At 37.7% G+C, this 19,191-nt stretch overlaps 1 protein-coding gene across 1 annotated transcript in view; it reads left to right on the top strand.

Annotated features, from left to right (window-relative positions):
- Positions 1-19,191, top strand: part of PIK3C2G (phosphatidylinositol-4-phosphate 3-kinase catalytic subunit type 2 gamma) — a 425,918-nt gene that overhangs the window by 280,910 nt on the left and 125,817 nt on the right. Inside the window, exons 19-20 of the mRNA XM_037846573.1 lie at positions 5,811-5,991; positions 16,581-16,688. Of these exons, the coding sequence (XP_037702501.1) occupies positions 5,811-5,991; positions 16,581-16,688 (289 nt within the window). The remainder of the gene's footprint in view (positions 1-5,810; positions 5,992-16,580; positions 16,689-19,191) is intronic.

The following is a 19,191-nucleotide window of genomic DNA, read 5'->3' as shown; positions in this document are numbered from 1 at the left end:
TGCTACACCTTCTCTCAATCCTGCCATTATTTTTTTCTGCTCAATTAGGGAATGATAGGCCCTCTTCCAGAACTGAAATCTAACCTGGGAATAAGGTTAGATTCTCCTTTTCTTGCAGACATCCAAATCACTATGGATGACTCTCTTTGAGCTTCTCCCCTCACTGGATTTTGCAGGGATAGGTGGGGGTAGCAGAGCCACTGTACCCTCACTAGGCTGACAGCTACTACTCTCAAACACCTATTTCTCTTACCTGCCAGCTGCAAATATACACTTGGACCCAGCAGAAAAGATAATGTTTGGTGTACCATAGCCATTTAGGCCATTTCTCAAAAAGCCCTGAAGAATTGTCTGACCTCCAGTTTGTATATTTTTGGTTGGAGAGGGTGTTAGGGCACAGGATACTTTTAGAATATAGGATACTTATTTTCTCTTTTCTTCAGTCTGGCATCTTGAATTCCAGGGCAACAGGGAATTACCCCTCAATACCCTGATATAGATGCTACCTCTAAAGCTACTGCTCTCCTATTCAGACATTTCTGTCTTCTAGCTGTCATCATTAGAGAAGAGCTCTTAGTTAACACACAGCATCTATACATACTGCCCCCTCTCAGTGGCCTCAGCCATCAGGTTTTTATCTAGTTCTGTATTATGCAAGCCCTAAAAATTCCTGCCTTTGCAATGCTGCAGTCACTACTCCAACATTTTTACTCAGAGAGAATCTACTATTAGATTCTAAAACATTTGGCTGGACAAAGCAACAGATGGTACATAGGCCTATTCACATTTTTAAATGAGTCAAAAAGTATGTTAGTAGTAATAACATAACAATAAACTTCGGAAAACATACTGGGCTATATATGTCCAAATGAGCCTGATCAAATCATTTTTAAATACACTTTGAATTTTTTATGATCCATAAAAGTAAACAGGTTTAATATTTTTATAGTTTAAAAAATTTTTTTTGAAACAAATTTCTCAAATAATACACTCAAATTTGAAGACTTGGTTCACATGACTTATTTTCTATGATTAGGTTTACCCCAAAATATCCTCAGGGCCACCAGTGAGGATGTTTAAAATATGTGCTCCATGTTCCAAAGACAATATTAAAAAGAAATGAAAACAAAAATAAAAAGAAAGAAAAGCAAAAGAGAAACAATATGAAATATGGTGTATTCATTAGTTTTTACCACAGCAACAAATAAGCCCCAAATTTTAGTTGCTTATAATAACAAAGATTTATTTCTCACTAATGTAGCACGTAGGCTGCAGACTGGCTATAGTTTTTCTTGGCTCCACTGGACTCTGCTCAGTCAGCTGTAATCTGAATTCTAGGATTGAAGAAACAGCACACACCTCCCCCCCTCCCCCCGGCACATACAAGAGGTCAAACCAAACCATGTTACATATTTAAAGCCTCCACATGGACTCAGGTGTACATTTCATCCAGTTACATCCCATTGACCAAAGCAAGTCACGTGGCCAAACCTGACATGGGATGGACAAGCATTGTCTGTCTTTGGGAAGGCACTGGAAAACACATGGAAAATAGTGCAAATGCATAATCTTCTTTACAGGAGAAAGCATGGATTTGGGAACAATAATACAAATCTACCACAAAGTGTGGGCAATGGAAATATTGTACGTATTATCATATAACATTCCAAAGAGATGCTTTGGCAGTGGTAATCATTATTAGATACATAAATTAGGCTGAGGATAAAACCAAATCAGCATGGGTCCTTAGGAGTTCCTTACATGTATTTAAATGTTCTAAAAATATATGCAATCTCTACAGTACGGGTTTCATTGCCTTCTGAATTTATTAGCCTTATATTCAAGAGTTGTTACAAAATGCTTTATTGATAAATAAATACTGCAAAAGAACTATTGATTGGAAATTACATTTCTCCATACTTGACCTATGTAATGCTTCTCACATGCAAAATTAAAGAGTAGTTTAGTGCTAATGTTTCTAAAAAAGCAAATCAATATTGTAAGATTGGACTAGTAATACAAAAACGTTATCTTTGCAGAGTATATAATTTATCCTATTTCCTTAATTTAGGGAAATAAACAAATTCCTTAACTATTCTGAAATAAAATAAAGTCATAAATGCTAGAGATATGTTTTTTACTTCTGAATCACAATATTGAAGTCTTAAAATTAACATCATTAAGTATTGGATTTTAGCATTTATATTCCTCAGGGTTCTAAATATACCAAGGAAATCATATTCTGGAATCCAACTGTGCTGACTAAAAACTGGTCTACTGATCCATACTTCACCCCATACAAAGTAGCAACAAATACAGGAGGAAATAGGAAGTGGAGGTCCTAGAGTGATCTGAAATTACTCAACTTCATTGTGCCACTCAGTTCTTTTCTGCTACTGGATGTTGTTTCTCCTCTTCACTGGCAGGAAATATACAAGTGGCAGAAATCTAAGGCAGCTCCCAAGGTGTGGTGTATTGTGCCGTTGAGAACTAAAATTGAGACCTGGACTAAAGGGATAAGAGTTCTGAGGTTCAAAGGGCTAGGGTGGTATGATTACTCGGTTCTGTCCTGCTGGTAGACTGATGAAATGTGAACTTTCTGTACTTTCTCTGTGGCTGCAATAAGTCACTCACCATGGGCAGAAGCAGCTATGTGCACAAAGAAAGGAAGAAAAGCTCTGATTTCTGAGGAAAATCTCCATGTCATGCTTGCTGGTGTTTTAACTATCTTTGGTGTTGCTGAGTCCACGACAGCCACTTAATATAGGCAAATACCTTTTTAACATCCTCCAAGGAATGTACTCAGTCACCCAGGTCATGTTTCCCTTCCTTCTTTCTCTCTGCCTATCCTAATTGGCACTGTCAAAATCTTCTTTTAATCAGCTACATTTTATGCATTTATCGTCATTTCAATGTTGTCATTACTTGCAGTTTTTAAGGCATGTGTACAAATAATATCAAATTGAATCATACCTGGATTTTGCAGACAACATTAGAATAAACAGATCTCTGGCATTCTGAAATTTACCACACAGCTTGTACGTTATCACATTACCTGCATCTTAAAAGCCCAGTCTCTTCACAGCAAGTCTTATTTGATATTTCTCAGTCTCTAGGCCTTTATTATTTTTTTTTAATATTTCATCTGGCATAAGCAATGCCCCTCCCAGTTGGCAACATCTTTTGCAAAGAGTTTCTGTAATGCTCAAGGGACAATCTTTCAAACAGAGGCAATGGTTGAAAGCCACAGCATTAGGAATTTATTGCTTCCTTACAGTGAAGGTCATTAAAACAGAACTGAAAATCCCTGCCCTCCACCCGCCCAAAACGGCATAGTCCACCTTTTTCTGCAGTTATTTAAAATTAAGGGACATGTTAATTTCTCTTCTTGGTTAAGATATTTGCACCTAAGGACACAGGAATAGAATAATTGACCTTTGTTATCTCACCTCTCTATGCTTCCAGTTCTGCAATGTGTTAAAACAAACTCTTCACAAGTTGAGTAAAAAGGCATAGAGCTTGAATCAGATCTCACTGAGAGAACATGTAATCTTGGCAGGATGTAGGGTTTGAAAGAGGCATATTCTACAAGAAAAATAACCACAGTGGAATACACTGAGTTTTCTTAGCTTTTATGTTTCTTAGAACATTGTCACACAAGCTCTCTGCAAATTTCGTCTGCTCTATTTTATTTTGAGCAATGAATCAAACTGGTTTTTCCTCTTTGAATCAGCCACTCATGAGAGAAGCAAATGCATTCTAATTGAATAAAAATAAGTTTTTTGAATACAAACAAACTGTACAATTCTGACAGTCCCATGACCCCATCCCTAAAACATAATTTTTCTTTAATTATCTTAATAAAAAGTTGTTGACTCCATCTGTGCAGAATAATGTTTCCTTTTTTCCTTTTATCATACCTATAGCAGTCAGGTAGATACGTAATTATTTGCTAAAACAGGTTAAATATATTTTCAAAAACAAGTAATCCAATATTCAAAGCATGTGAAAATGCTGATAAGCATTGATATGGTATATAAAAATATTCTATCTGTCAACTCCCTATCTTACTGAAACCTGAGTAGACTGTAAAATGGCATATTGACAACAGCCTCACAAATACTGTGAGAATCAGAGAGGTACACAATTGCACATAAAATATCTTGAAGATTTACATGTGCATGCTTGCATTTGTAGCTCTCCTGTTTCTACTCACAGCTTGCATTTTCTTAGAGCCTCCAAATAATGACTTGATTCATGTATTACATGTCTGAAATTCCAAAATCTCACTATAAGGTTGGGTAGGAAAACGTTTCACTGTCTACTATTCTTCCAATATTGAAAATAACCGAGATATCAGTGAATTATATTTTCCCAGTGACACATCTTTAACCCTTTGAGTTTTTAATAAAATGCTTTCCAGAGCCCAATATAACTATTATTGCACACAAAGTTTATATTTCCTGTGGGAATGTCAAAGAGGGGTTAGAAGGTAAATTGGCTTCATAATGACAAAGAAGCAAGCCCTCACCCAAAACAAAACAAAACTCATTCAATTCCAATTGCATTTTTTTCCTGAATTTAACTTTGTGGGAATAGAGATCATAGAACAAATAAAAATAATGTGTTTGTTAGCATCTCTGTACCATAATACATTTTGGGCAGAGATGCAGAGTTAGGAATGCAGAATGAAACTCACCTATATGTTTCTTGACTGCTGTACATTTAATCCTTTTTTATAATATTCCATTGTCATAATGATTTTCTTCTAGTTCCTTGACTGCTAATTATTTCACAGTGTAGATTAGAAACTAGGTAAGATTAAAAGAATCAATCAGCACGAGATTGAGATTCAGAAGAATTAGTCTTTTTTATCCCATTTCACTCTTATAGGGCATAACAGAAAGGAAATGTTGGAATTGGTTTCAAGGCAGTAAAAATTGTCCTGTGGCAGAAAAAGTAATCAAAAATTTTTCACTGCTTCATTATCTTGCAAAGTATTCTTACTCCTTCATGCTCTATGCCTTCATGTACATGACATGTGTAGCCTGCCAGGTAGAAACTGAAATTGACTTGGGGAAGTCAGGAAGTTTGGATAAATTATTGTTTTGTAACCTAGTATATACACAATGCTAAACATTTCCAAATGAATTAACTTAATACAGTTGGAGTTATTACATTCTCTTATAGATTAAAAAAAAAAAAATCGTAGCCTAAGTTACTAAATTACTGGCCTAAATTACCTTTGAGCTGTAGGGCTGGAGTTTGAATCCAGAAATGCCTGAAAACAAAAAGAAATCATGCTCTTGCCTCTACAATATTTTTTTCCAGGTAAACGGGAAGGTATTGGAAGAAAAGAGTAATAAATATATATGTGACAATGTGGGGATATTATCTTTTGGAAAAAAGCAGAAAAGACTGGGGACAATAGTTGAGTTGCAGAATAGTATAGTCACTTATAAATACTATTTCTCAAGTTCTTTATCCATATTTTAAGAAGAACTCAAAATTGTGTTCTTCAGATAAGTGTTTGTTACAGAATGAAGAAACCTGAAAAAAGAAAAAGTTCATTGTGATTTGAAATGAGAAAAGGCAGGTCTCATATTGATTCTCCACTCTTGGAATCTCATTAGATATCAGGTGGAACTTGATGACTGCCAACAAATAGACAACATTTTTCCCTACTCTAAGCTGTTAAACTGCCCTAAGCCACCAAATACAGATTAGTCTGAGATGCATTTATTGTACCTGCTGGAGGTGGTTAAAAAAATCAGCTTTAGATACAAGAATCCCTTTTCTCTTTCCTTCAGGCTGCTAAAGGATGCACAGAATGAAGCTTATTTTAAAAGTTGGTATCAGAAGCTATTGGCTGCTCTCCAGTTCTGTACAGGAAAAGCATTAAGTGATGAGTTTTCCAAGGAGAGGAAACTTATCAAAATTCTGGGAGATATTGGGGGAAGAGTCAAGTCTGCCAGTGACCCTGAAAGACAGGTTTGTTGAGAAATCAATCTTCATGTGGTGATTTTGTTGTTATTGTTGATGTTACTTTAACTTGGGTTCAATTAAGTTTTAATTTCACAACTTAGAGAGCAAATTTCTTGACTACATTCAGTTATATGACAAATCAATTGCTTTAGTCAATTTTTTTTTTAATCTTAAAGTTAATGATAATGTCTATCACCAGGGCATGGATCTTTATATAAGTAGTCATACAGCATAAAGAGAGATCTCAACCAGAAGAGACCAACTTAAAGGCAGTTTGACCCAAAAGATCTGCTGATGTAATTTCCTCAAAATGGCAGCACAACACACCTTGTAGAAGTAGACAGGAGACATTGTAGGGTAACTTTGTCCAAGGTACAAAGTCTAGATCCAGATATTTCTAACATTACACTAACTAAACTCACATGTTTCTAAAGATATTTTTGTCACAATCAATTAAATGAATGAAATAAAACAAATTAGTATGGGTTTGGATTGTAGCACTTTTTAAAACTAAGATCCATGAACGATATTCAAAATATTGCATTTCTTTCTCAATGAATACAGTAATGGAAGTGACTCTACTTTGCCTTGAGTTGATGGAAGAACATTTATTCTTTTTAATTATTTGCACCACTACTTCCCTTCACTGATACAGACTCTAAATAGACTTTCTTAAATTCAGCATTTGAGATGAAGGGAGATAGTGGACATCCATTCATTGTGTCAAGACAATCATTCAATAGCAATTGAGTGCTTACTATATACTAGGAGTAAAGGACAGAAAGATGACTAGAACATGAATCTGGTTCTCAATGGAGCTTATAGTTTCTCTCCACCCACCAACTAAAATCAACACTTTTCTACAAAATGATTTGAAAATATTAATGCGTAAAGTGTCCCAGAATATTTTCTCAGCCCAGGATTTTTCTTGCTGAAAGGCGTTTAGTGGAAATGCCAGAAGCTATGCCACATCACCTATCCAGAATAAAATGGAAAATACAACACATAAGAATGGAATTTACTTTTAAACTGGAGATATATAAACTCTGGATACACAGAGGAGCCTTAGTGTACATGACATGATGGGCAATGCAAAAAGAATTCTATGACTTCCCCAAATCACTCCCAACACATCCATTGTTTTCTAGTGGTAAACAAGTTGATGAGTAAAATGAATTGGTTTAAAATTCACAAAGGTTTATGCATAGATATTGATTTATCTCTTATTTTAAAATTCTTCATTTATTTACAATACATATTATGATTAAACAAATCTGGTTCCTGTTTTTGATGATTTGTACCAAGTTGTCTACAGTGATATTGATATTATTTGCTCAAATAGATATATTTGTCATTTGGACTGGCTGCTTTTGTAATAACACGTTTTCACATGAAAATAGGAAGAGAATAGAGAAATGGAAGAAGCATTTGTAATTTCTCACAATATAAGTCACTGGTTGCTATTTTTTCCTACTGAAAAAACGTTTACTAACTAAGCCCAACTATAGCAAATGAAGAGTAGGTTTTGGTTAAACACAGAGAGCAGAGACTCCCCTCCATGATGTTCAGCAGGTATACATAAGATAAAAAAAGACAGACACAAAAAAGTGCCAGGTGGAATTTTGCCTCATTTCTCCACCTTGCTCCTCTCATGGATTCTGGGAACAGTGGATTCTATTATATGCCAGTTAGGCAGGAATAAGAGCTAAGAAACCCTGGAAAGTTAATTGGTCAATATTAATCTAAGAACCTCTTCTTCATATTTGGGCTTAAAGTAGTTTTCAGAAGTTGGCTAGAGGGGAGCTTTTCTGTTTTGTGATGAATTGTTGTTACTGTTTCCCTCCTCTGTTTGTCTGGGGATGCACAATCTAAAGGTGCTGTTTGTAGTCTCTGATCTTCCACAGGAATTGAGGAGTGTGGAAATGAGTGAGTTGAATATCAAGATACACTCATCAGCATCTAGAAAATGTTCAGTCATTATTATTTATGACAACATCATGGAATTGTCATTTTTGCCATTATTGTTCCTAATACATGTGAATGTTTTTCTTAAATATGCTGCTACTATTAAGAATTTTGAATTAAAAACTCAGATTTCAGGAAATTATCAGAAATGGAATATGTTAATAATTATTAAAACAGGAATTGCAAATTGGTTGGCCACAGGCCAAGTCCAATCCACCATGTATTATTTTACTAGTACAGCGCTTTATTTTGTTTTGTTTCATTTTTTGTTAGAGCAGTTGTTTACAGAAAAATCATACAGAAAGTACAGAGATCCCATATACCCCTCCACATACCCACAGTTTTCTCTATTATTAACATTTTGCATTAGTGTGGTACCTTTTTTTTTTTTTTTTTTTTTTTAATTTTTTTTTAATCATCATTTTATTGAGATATATTCACATACCACGCAGTCATACAAAACAAATTGTACTTTCAATTGTTTACAGTACCATTACATAGTTGTACATTCATCACCTAAATCAATCCCTGACACCTTCATTAGCACACACACAAAAATAACAAGAATAATAATTAGAGTGAAAAAGAGCAATTGAAGTAAAAAAGAACACTGGGTACCTTTGTCTGTTTGTTTCCTTCCCCTACTTTTCTACACATCCATCCATAAACTAGACAAAGGGGAGTGTGGTCCTTATGGCTTTCCCAATCCCATTGTCACCCCTCATAAGCTACATTTTTATACAACTGTCTTCGAGATTCATGGGTTCTGGGTTGTAGTTTAATAGTTTCAGGTATTCACCACCAGCTACCCCAATTCTTTAGAACCTAAAAAAGGTTGTCTAAAGTGTGCATAAGAGTGCCCACCAGAGTGATCTCTCGGCTCGTTTTGGAATCTCTCTGCCACTGAAGCTTATTTCATTTCCTTTCACATCCCCCTTTTGGTCAAGAAGATGTTCTCCATCCCACGATGCCGGGTCTACATTCCTCCCCGGGAGTCATATTCCACGTTGCCAGGGAGATTCACTTCCCTGGGTGTCTGATCCCACGTAGGGGGGAGGGCAGTGATTTCACCTTTCAAGTTGGCTTAGCCAGAGAGAGAGGGCCACATCTGAGCAACAAAGAGGCATTCAGGAGGAGACTCTTAGGCACAAATACAGGGAGGCCTAGCCTCTCCTTTGCAGCAACCGTCTTCCCAAGGGTAAAACCTATGGTAGAGGGCTCAACCCATCAAACCACCAGTCCCCTATGTCTGTGGTCATGTTAGCAACCATGGAGGTGGGGTAGGTGAATACCCCTGCATTCTCCACAGGCTCCTCAAGGGGGCACTACATCTTTTTTTTTTTTTCCTTGTTTGTCTTTTTTCTTTTTTCTTTTTTCTTTTTTTTTTTTTAACTTTCCCTTCTTTTTTAAATCAACTGTATGAAAAAAAAAGTTAAAAAGAAAACAAACATACAATAAAAGAACATTTCAAAGAGACCATAACAAGGGAGTAAGAAAAAGACAACTAACCTAAGATAACTGCTTAACTTCCAACATGTTCCTACTTTACCCCAAGAAAGTTACATAATATAGCAACATTTCAGTGAACTTGTTCCTACTACATCCATCAGAAATTAACAGACCATAGTCATTTCTGGGCATCCCAGAACGTTAAATAGCTTATCTGTTCTTCTTGGATTATTGTTCCCCCTTCCTTAATTGCTCTCTACTGCTAGTTCCCCTACATTCTACATTATAAACCATTTGTTTTACATTTTTCAAAGTTCACATTAGTGGTAGCATATAATATTTCTCTTTTTGTGCCTGGCTTATTTCGCTCAGCATTATGTCTTCAAGGTTCATCCATGTTGTCATATGTTTCACGAGATCGTTCCTTCTTACTGCCGCGTAGTATTCCATCGTGTGTATATACCACATTTTATTTATCCACTCATCTGTTGAAGGACATTTGGGTTGTTTCCATCTCTTGGCAATTGTGAATAATGCTGCTATGAACATTGGCATGCAGATATCTGTTCGTGTCACTGCTTTCCGATCTTCTGGGTATATACCGAGAAGTGCAATCGCTGGATCGAATGGTAGCTCTATATCTAGTTTTCTAAGGAACCGCCAGACTGACTTCCAGAGTGGCTGAACCATTATACAGTCCCACCAACAATGAATAAGAGTTCCAATTTCTCCACATCCCCTCCAGCATTTGTAGTTTCCTGTTTGTTTAATGGCAGCCATTCTAACTGGTGTTAGATGGTATCTCATTGTGGTCTTAATTTGCATCTCTCTAATAGCTAGTGAAGCTGAACATTTTTTCATGTGTTTCTTGGCCATTTGTATTTCCTCTTCAGAGAACTGTCTTTTCATATCTTTTGCCCATTTTATAATTGGGCTGTCTGTACTATTGTCATTGAGTTGTAGGATTTCTTTGTATATGCAAGATATCAGTCTTTTGTCAGATACATGGTTTCCAAAAATTTTTTCCCATTGAGTTGGCTGCCTCTTTACCTTTTTGAGAAATTCCTTTGAGGTGCAGAAACTTCTAAGCTTGAGGAGTTCCCATTTATCTATTTTCTCTTTTGTTGCTTGTGCTTTGGGTGTAAAGTCTAGGAAGTGGCCTCCTAATACAAGGTCTTGAAGATGTTTTCCTACATTATCTTCTAGGAGTTTTATGGTACTTTCTTTTATATTGAGATCTTTGGTCCATTTTGAGTTAATTTTTGTGTAGGGGGTGAGGTAGGGGTCCTCTTTCATTCTTTTGGATATGGATATCCAACTCTCCCAGCCCCATTTGTTGAAAAGACCATTATGGCTCAGTTCGGTGACTTTGGGGGCCTTATCAAAGACCAGTCGGCCATAGATCTGAGGGTCTATCTCTGAATTCTCAATTCGATTCCATTGATCTATATGTCTATCTTTGTGCCAGTACCATGCTGTTTTGGCAACTGTGGCTTTATAATAAGCTTCAAAGGCAGGGAGTGTAAGTCCTCCCACTTCGTTTTTCTTTTTTAGAGTGTCTTCAGCAATTCGAGGCATCTTCCCTTTCCAAATAAATTTGATAACTAGCTTTTCCAAGTCTGCAAAGTAGGTTGTTGGAATTTTGATTGGGATTGCATTGAATCTGTAGATGAGTTTGGGTAGAATTGACATCTTAATGACATTTAGCCTTCCTATCCATGAACATGGAATATTTTTCCATCTTTTAAGGTCCCCTTCTATTTCTTTTAGTAGAGTTATGTAGTTTTCTTTGTATAGGTCTTTTACATCTTTGGTTAAGTTGATTCCTAGGTACTTGATTTTTTCAGTTGCTATTGAAAATGGTATCTTTTTCTTGAGTGTCTCTTCAGTTTGTTCATTTCTAGCATATAGAAACATTACTGACTTATGTGCATTAATCTTGTATCCCGCTACTTTGCTAAATTTGTTTATTAGCTCTAGTAGCTGTATCGTCGATTTCTCAGGGTTTTCTAGATATAAGATCATATCATCTGCAAACAATGACAGTTTTACTTCTTCTTTTCCAATTTGGATGCCTTTTATTTCTTTGACTTGCCGGATTGCCCTGGCTAGCACTTCCAGCACAATGTTGAATAACAGTGGTGACAGCGGGCATCCTTGTCTTGTTCCTGATCTTAGAGGGAAGGCTTTCAGTCTCTCACCATTGAGTACTATGCTGGCTGTGGGTTTTTCATAGATGCTCTTTATCATGTTGAGGAAGTTTCCTTCAATTCCTACCTTTTGAACTGTTTTTATCAAAAAGGGATGTTGGATTTTGTCAAATGGTTTTTCAGCATCTATTGAGATGATCAATTGATTTTTCCCTTTTGACTTGTTAATGTGTTGTAATACATTGATTGATTTTCTTATGTTGAACCATCCTTGCATGCCTGGAATGAACCCCACTTGGTCATGGTGTATGATTTTTTTAATGTGTCTTTGGATTCGATTTGCAAGTATTTTGTTGAGGATTTTTGCATCTATATTCATTAGGGAGATTGGCCGGTAGTTTTCCTTTTTTGTAGCATCTTTGCCTGGTTTTGGTATTAGATTGATGTTAGCTTCATAAAATGAGTTAGGTAGTGTTCCATTTTTTTCAATGTTTTGAAAGAGTTTGAGTAAGATTGGTGTCAGTTCTTTCTGGAAAGTTTGGTAGAATTCCCCTGTGAAGCCATCTGGCCCTGGGCATTTATTTGTGGGAAGATTTTTGATGACTGATTGGATCTCTTTGCTTGTGATGGGTTGGTTGAGGTCTTCTATTTCTTCTCTGGTCAGTCTAGGTTGTTCATATGTTTCCAGGAAATTGTCCATTTCTTCTACATTATCCAGTTTGTTGCCATACAGTTGTTCATAATATCCTCATAATTTTTTTAATTTCTTCAGGATCTGCAGTTATGTCACCTTTTTCATTCATTATTTTGTTTATATGGGTCTTCTCTCTTTTTGATTTTGTCAGTCTAGCTAGGGGCTTGTCAATCTTGTTGATCTTCTCAAAGAACCAACTTTTGGTGATATTTATCCTCTCTATTGTTTTTTTGTTCTCTATGTCATTTATTTCTGCTTTAATCCTTGTTATTTCTTTTCTTCTACTTGGTTTAGGATTGGTTTGCTGTTCATTTTCTAGCTTCTTCAGTTGATCCATTAGTTCTTTGATTTTGGCTCTTTCTTCCTTTTTAATATATGCGTTTAGTGCTATAAATTTCCCCCTTAGCACTGCTTTTGCTGCATCCCATAGGTTTTGGTATGTTGTGTTCTCATTTTCATTCGTCTCTATATATTTAGCAATTTCTCTTGCTATTTCTTCTTTAACCCACTGATTGTTTAGGAGTGTGTTGTTTAACCTCCAGGTATTTGTGAATTTTCTAAGTCTCTGATGGTTATTGACTTCTAATTGTATTCCATTGTGGTCAGAGAATGTGCTTTGAATAATTTCAATCTTTTTAAATTTATTGAGGCTTGTTTTATGTCCCAGCATATGATCTATTCTGGAGAAAGTTCCGTGAGCACTAGAAAAGTATGTGTATCCTGGTGATTTGGGATGTAATGTCCTGTATATGTCTGTTAAATCTAATTCATTTATCAGATTGTTTAGGTTTTCAATTTCCTTATTGGTCTTCTGTCTGGTTGATCTATCTATAGGAGAGAGTGATGTGTTGAAGTCTCCCACAATTATTGTGGAAACATCAATTGCTTCCTTTAGTTTTGCCAGTGTTTCTCTCATGTATTTTGTGGCACCTTGGTTGGGTGCATAGACATTTACGATTGTTATTTCTTCTTGCTGAATTGCCCCTTTTATTAGTATGTAGTGGCCTTCTTTGTCTCTCAAAACATCCCTGCATTTGAAGTCTACTTTATCTGAGATTAATATTGCTACACCTGCTTTCTTTTGGCTGTAGCTTGCATGAAATATTTTTTTCCATCCTTTCACTTTCAGTTTCTTTGTGTCCCTGTGTCTAAGATGAGTCTCTTGTATGCAACATATTGATGGTTCATTTTTTTTGATCCATTCTGCGAATCTATATCTTTTAATTGGGGAGTTTAATCCATTTACATTCAACGTTAAAACCGTGAAGGCATTTCTTGAATTGGCCATCTTATCCTTTGGTTTATGTTTGCCATATTTTTCCCTCTCTCTATTAATATCCTTTATTGTACCCATACCGAATCTCTTTAGTACTGAACCTTTCTCCAAGTCTCTCTGTCCTGTCTTTGTTTCTCTGTCTGTAGGGCTCCCTTGAGTATCTCCAGTAGGGCAGGTCTCTTGTTAGCAAATTCTCTCAGCATTTGTTTGTCTGTGAAAAATTTAAGCTCTCCCTCAAATTTGAAGGAGAGCTTTGCTGGATAAAGTATTCTTGGCTGGAAATTCCTCTCACTCAGAATTTTAAATATATCATGCCACTGCCTTCTTGCCTCCATGGTGGCTGCTGAGTAGTCACTACTTAGTCTTATGCTGTTTCCTTTGTATGTGGTGAATTGCTTTTCTCTTGCTGCTTTCAGAAATTGCTCCTTCTCTTCTATGTTTGACAGTGTGATCAGTATATGTCTCGGAGTGGGTTTTTTTGGATTTATTCTATTTGGAGTTCGCTGAGCATTTATGATTTGTGTATTTATGTTGTTTAGAAGATTTGGGAAGTTTTCCCCAACAATTTCTTTGAATACTCTTCCTAGACCTTTACCCTTTTCTTCCCCTTCTGGGACACCAATGAGTCTTATATTCGGACATTTCATATTATCTATCATATCCCTGAGGTCCATTTCGAGTTTTTCCATTTTTTTCCCCATTCTTTCTTTTATGCTTTCATTTTCCATTCTGTCATCTTCGAGGTCACTGATTCATTGTTCAACTTCCTCTAGTCTTGTACTATGAGTGTCCAGAATCTTTTTAATTTGGTCAACAGTTTCTTTAATTTCCATAAGATCATCCATTTTTTTATTTAGTCTTGCAATGTCTTCTTTATGCTCTTCTAGGGTCTTCTTGATTTCCTTCATATCCCGTACTAGGGTCTCATTGTTCATCTTTAGTTCTTTGAGTAGCTGCTCTAGGTGCTGTGTCTCTTCTGGTCTTTTGATTTGGGTGCTTGGGCTTGGGTTATCCATATCGTCTGGTTTTTTCATATGCTTTATAATTTTCTGTTGTTTTTGGCCTCGTGGCATTTGCTGAACTTGATAGGGTTCTTTTAGGGTTTGTAGACCTATTGAAGTCCTTATCTCTAATTTATCAGATCTACGGCTTCGTGGAGTACACTTTCTCTAACTAACCAGCAGGTGGCGTCCACGAGCCATCTGTTCTCCACAAGCCAGTTCTCCCCTGCTTAGCCTTTTTGGTGAGTGGGGGAGTGAGTCTTGTGGGGCCTAATTGGTGTACCAAGCTTGCGTGTGTAGTTGGTGTTGCCTGCCCTGTATGTGGGGCGTGTTTCTGGGCAGTCGACTAGGGGGGGTGGCCCTAACAATCAAATCTCCCTGATGATCCTAGAGTTTTAAAGCTGCTGCAATAGTCTAATCCTTCAGTTCAGTCCTGCCACAGTTTGTCTCTGCCACTGACCCACAAGTCTTTGGTATTGGCGTATGGCTCCTGAGACTTGCAAGTGGGCCCCTCTTCCAGGCTGTGCACCCCTGGTCCTCTGTTGAGGGATGACTGTGCTATGTCACAGGTGAGTGCCGTCCCCCCAGGGCAGTTCTGGGCTGCTGGGCTGTGTAGGGAGGCTCCCAGTCTGCTCAAATGATGGCTGAATGGGGCTCTGTTAATTCACACTGCTCCACCTTCCCAGCTCTGGGACATTCAGCTGAGGTTGCAGGGAAGGCTAATGTCCACGCCCAGTTTTGTGGTGTGTGCCTGTTATTTGAAGCACTTTCGTCACACTGGGTTGTCTGGGGCAGCTCTGGGCTATGGGGCTGGCGATGGGCAGGAGTGTTTCCTGTCCACCAGGATGGTGGCTGTGAGCGGACACCCCCCTTTTCTTGGGAAGTTGTGTTGTTTACTGAATTTTCTCAGCCACTGGATTATTGCCTTTTGTCTCAGAGCTCTCTTAGTTCTGCTCTTGACTTGACGTGCCCAAATTGCAATTCTTTGAAGCTTTCTGTATTGGGCTTCTTAGAGTAATTGTTTTAGAAAAAGAAAAAAGGATTTAAAAAAAAAAAAAAAAAAAAAAAAAAAACGTCCCTCCTCAGAGATCTAATGGGTTATTGAAATGCTAATAGACAAAGCAACCAGGGCCATTAAGGAAAGGTCCACAGGGCAGAGAGATCAGCTTTGCTTCGGGATTTGCATATGCGCCTCAAGGCCTGAGCTCCGCCCTTCCCCTTTCTGTGTTCACCAGAACTCCAAAAATCCTCTGCTTTTATTTTGGAGTTTTTTGTGTTGTTTTTTTTCTATGCCTGTCTCCTCTCTGCTGGGCTGGGTGCTCTCAGAGTCTCTGGTGTCTGGTCTCAGTCTATCTATGGTTGGAGTTTGAATCAGTAGCATGAGTTTCCGATAAGAGCAGCCACTGCAGTTCTCCCTTCTCCTTCCCGGAGCTGACAGCCCCTCCTCCCCCGGGACTGAGCCTGGCAGGGAGGGGCGCGGGTCCCCTGGCCGCAAAAACTTACAGATTTCGCTGATCTCAGCAGTTCCACGTTTTCATGAGTGTTGTATGAAGTATGCCCAAAGACAGATTGCTCTGTGGTGTCCAGTCCACGCAGTTCCTGGCTTTTTACCTACTTTCCTGGAGGAGTAACTAAAACTTACAGCTCACCAGTCTGCCATCTTGCCCCGCCTCCAGTGTGGTACCTTTTTACAATTGATGAAACAATATTATTATTATTTTACTATTAACTGCAGTCCAGAGTTTGTATGGAGGTCACTCTTTGTGTTGAACAGTTCTATGACTTGTTTTGTTTTTTATTATTATTATTCTGTTTCTGATTGGATTTAAGGAATTTAGGAACAGCATGCACTCTTTAGTTCCCCATGTTTCCCAATACTTCCTACTGTCTTTAGCCTCTGTCTCCTCATACATGACTACATCACCTGCCTGACCCCAGTCATCCAAGTTTGCAACCTGTGAATTAAAGAGCTTATTTAATCAATAAGAAAATTATAACTTGAAGGAAAAGTCAATTCTTTATAATTTCTTAAATGTTTTTCTCCTAATGATTTTTCACAGGAGGTACTGAAAAATGAAATTGCCAGACTTGAGGAATTCTTTCAGGATATAAATACTTGTCATCTTCCTCTGAACCCAGCCCTGTGCATGAAAGGGGTTGATCGTGATGTGAGTAAATTTATTCAGCCAGTCAATTGTATATTTTTGTTTTGTATTGTTTAGTTCACTGTATGCTTTTGAAATGGCAGAAACAATTTGTAAATTTTCATTGTAATTATTTTAGGAAAATGGTAATTGAATCCCATCTAAATCTCTGTGCCCTCCATTCGATGCACTCTTGACCAGTTGTGCTCACATCAGCCTCATCACATAATTTGTTGGTTTAGAGACGTATTATCCATCAGTTCAGTGAGAAAAAAATAAAGATACTTCCCAATGAATTGATTTCTCAACTTATTCAAGATGGTTGATTTGGTCACTCCATGCAAGCTGGGTTTAATTTCATGCTTATTTAGACCATGTGTATAACCATGCCTAGTACATTAATGTGTCATTAGCTATAACATCTCCATTTTGATTCAATTTAAAATTCATTGATGCCCATCTGTCAGTGTGTCACATAATATGATTTGTAATTTTACTCATGCCTGGAAAGCCCTTCTTGGCCTTGTCAAACCAACAACCTCCTCTTCTTAAGCTTCTGCCACATGGTACCTCTTCAGTGCAGCCGTCTCTGACTTGGAATAATTCTTTCTCTTTGTTCCCAATGAGCCTTAGAATCCTTCTTCTCAAAAGCCCAAGTGTAGAAAGACACCAATAGAGAGAAGGATTGCTAAGTAAGATTCAAAAGTGAAGAGGTTGAACTATTATGGGTACAGAATGAAAGTTAATTAACCAAAGTCATAAGAATATATATAAATAAAAAATTATACCATTATTAGCATTAAGATAAAGAGTTTTGCTAAAAATTTGATGCCATCACGTTTACGACTTTGTCATGAGAACACACCATAAAAACCTTCCTAACAGGTTTCGTCAACATATTTTGAAGAATAAGAAAGTAAGGCATCAAATCCCATAAACTGAGATAGGTCTGAGTTAAAATCAATCATTGCTAATTTTTCTTAATTGTGTAACTTTTTAATCATTAACAGTAGTCACTAATTAATTTTGAAGACATATGGAAACTCAGCATTTCAAAGACTATCTTAAGTTGGAAGGAACAAAAGATATCATTGAGGGGCTTGGGGGTGTTTTGTTTTGTTTTAGGAGTAGAGCCATTTTTCATATTAAAATTGCATGTGCATTTTGGCTTGTATGGAGCATGGCTATGTGGGGTCTTGGTGCTGAGAGACGGTCACCGTGGGAACTGGGGTGAGCCAGCCAGCTGGGGATCACCAGCCCAGGCTTACCAGTCTGACTTACTGCAGCTGGGACCACACTGTCCCCCTGGCACCCCTTGCCAAAGGCCCTTTCCTTGGCACTGGGAAGCAGCCCCAAGTAGAGCTCCCTGTTTGTCCTTCTCCTCTAAATAGCCATGCCTGGCATGGGGCCGGGCCCCTGCAGGGACAATGATGAATAGGGCAGACAGGCCAGGTGACACTCTCCTGAAGACCATTTTAATCTTCCCATCAGTCCTGGTGAACCTTAAGGAGGAGATCTGAAAGGATAAACATTCTATCAGTGTGATGGATGTGGTAAAGCTTCCAATTAGGTAATCCATACTGGATATAACCCTTAGGAATGTAATGAGTGTGATAAGATCCTCAGTTAGACCTCTTGCTCATTATCTAATGTCCCTCATTGCTCATCTGAGAATGCACTCAAGGGAAAAGCACTATGTTCACAGCAAGTGTGGGAAGACCCATGCCAAAGTTCCCATCCCATTCAACCACAGAGACTTCACAGTGGGGAGAAACCTTATAAATGGGATGAGTGTGAAAAAGCCTTCACTCAGTTTTCTCAACTCATTAATCACCAAGGAATCCATTCTGAGGAGAAACTCATTCTGAGGGAATAAGTGTGTTCTGGTTTGCTAAAGCTGCCAGAAAACAAAATACTAGAAATGAATTAGCTTTTAAAAAGGGGGTTTATTAGTTTACAGACTTACAGTTCTAAGGCCATAAAAGTATCCAAATTAAGGCATCAACAAGAGGATACCTTCATTGAAGAAAGGCTGATGGCATCTGGGGTTCCTCCATCACATGGGAAAGCACATGGTGACATACATATGCTGGTCCTTCTCTCCTGGGCTCCAGTTTCAAAATGGCTTTCTCCAGAATGTCTCTGGGCATCTTCTTCCTAAGCGTCTCAGTCTGCGTCAGCTCTCTTAGGAACTCCAGTGATCTAGTTCAGATCCACCTCAAATGGGTGGGGTCATATCTCCATGGAAATAATCTAATCAAAAGATCCCACCCACAATAAGTCTGCCCCCATGATATTGGACTAAAAGAACAGTCTTTTCTGGGGTACATAATAGATTCAAACCAGAACAAAGTGTGAGGAGGCCTTCAGTCCAATAAAAGCCTTGTCTGATATCATTCACATCACACTGGTAGGAAACTTTTCAGTTGTACTGAGTGTGGGAAAGCTCTCTGTTCCAATATAAACCTTATTGACCATCAGAGAATCCGCACTAGGGAGAAGCCTTCTAAATAAGTGAACATGGCAA

Source organism: Choloepus didactylus, chromosome 8 (genome assembly GCF_015220235.1).
Source record: "Choloepus didactylus isolate mChoDid1 chromosome 8, mChoDid1.pri, whole genome shotgun sequence".
Lineage (NCBI taxonomy): Eukaryota > Metazoa > Chordata > Mammalia > Pilosa > Megalonychidae > Choloepus > Choloepus didactylus.
Note: the sequence above shows the minus strand (reverse complement) of the source record. Positions and strands in the feature narration are given on the sequence as shown.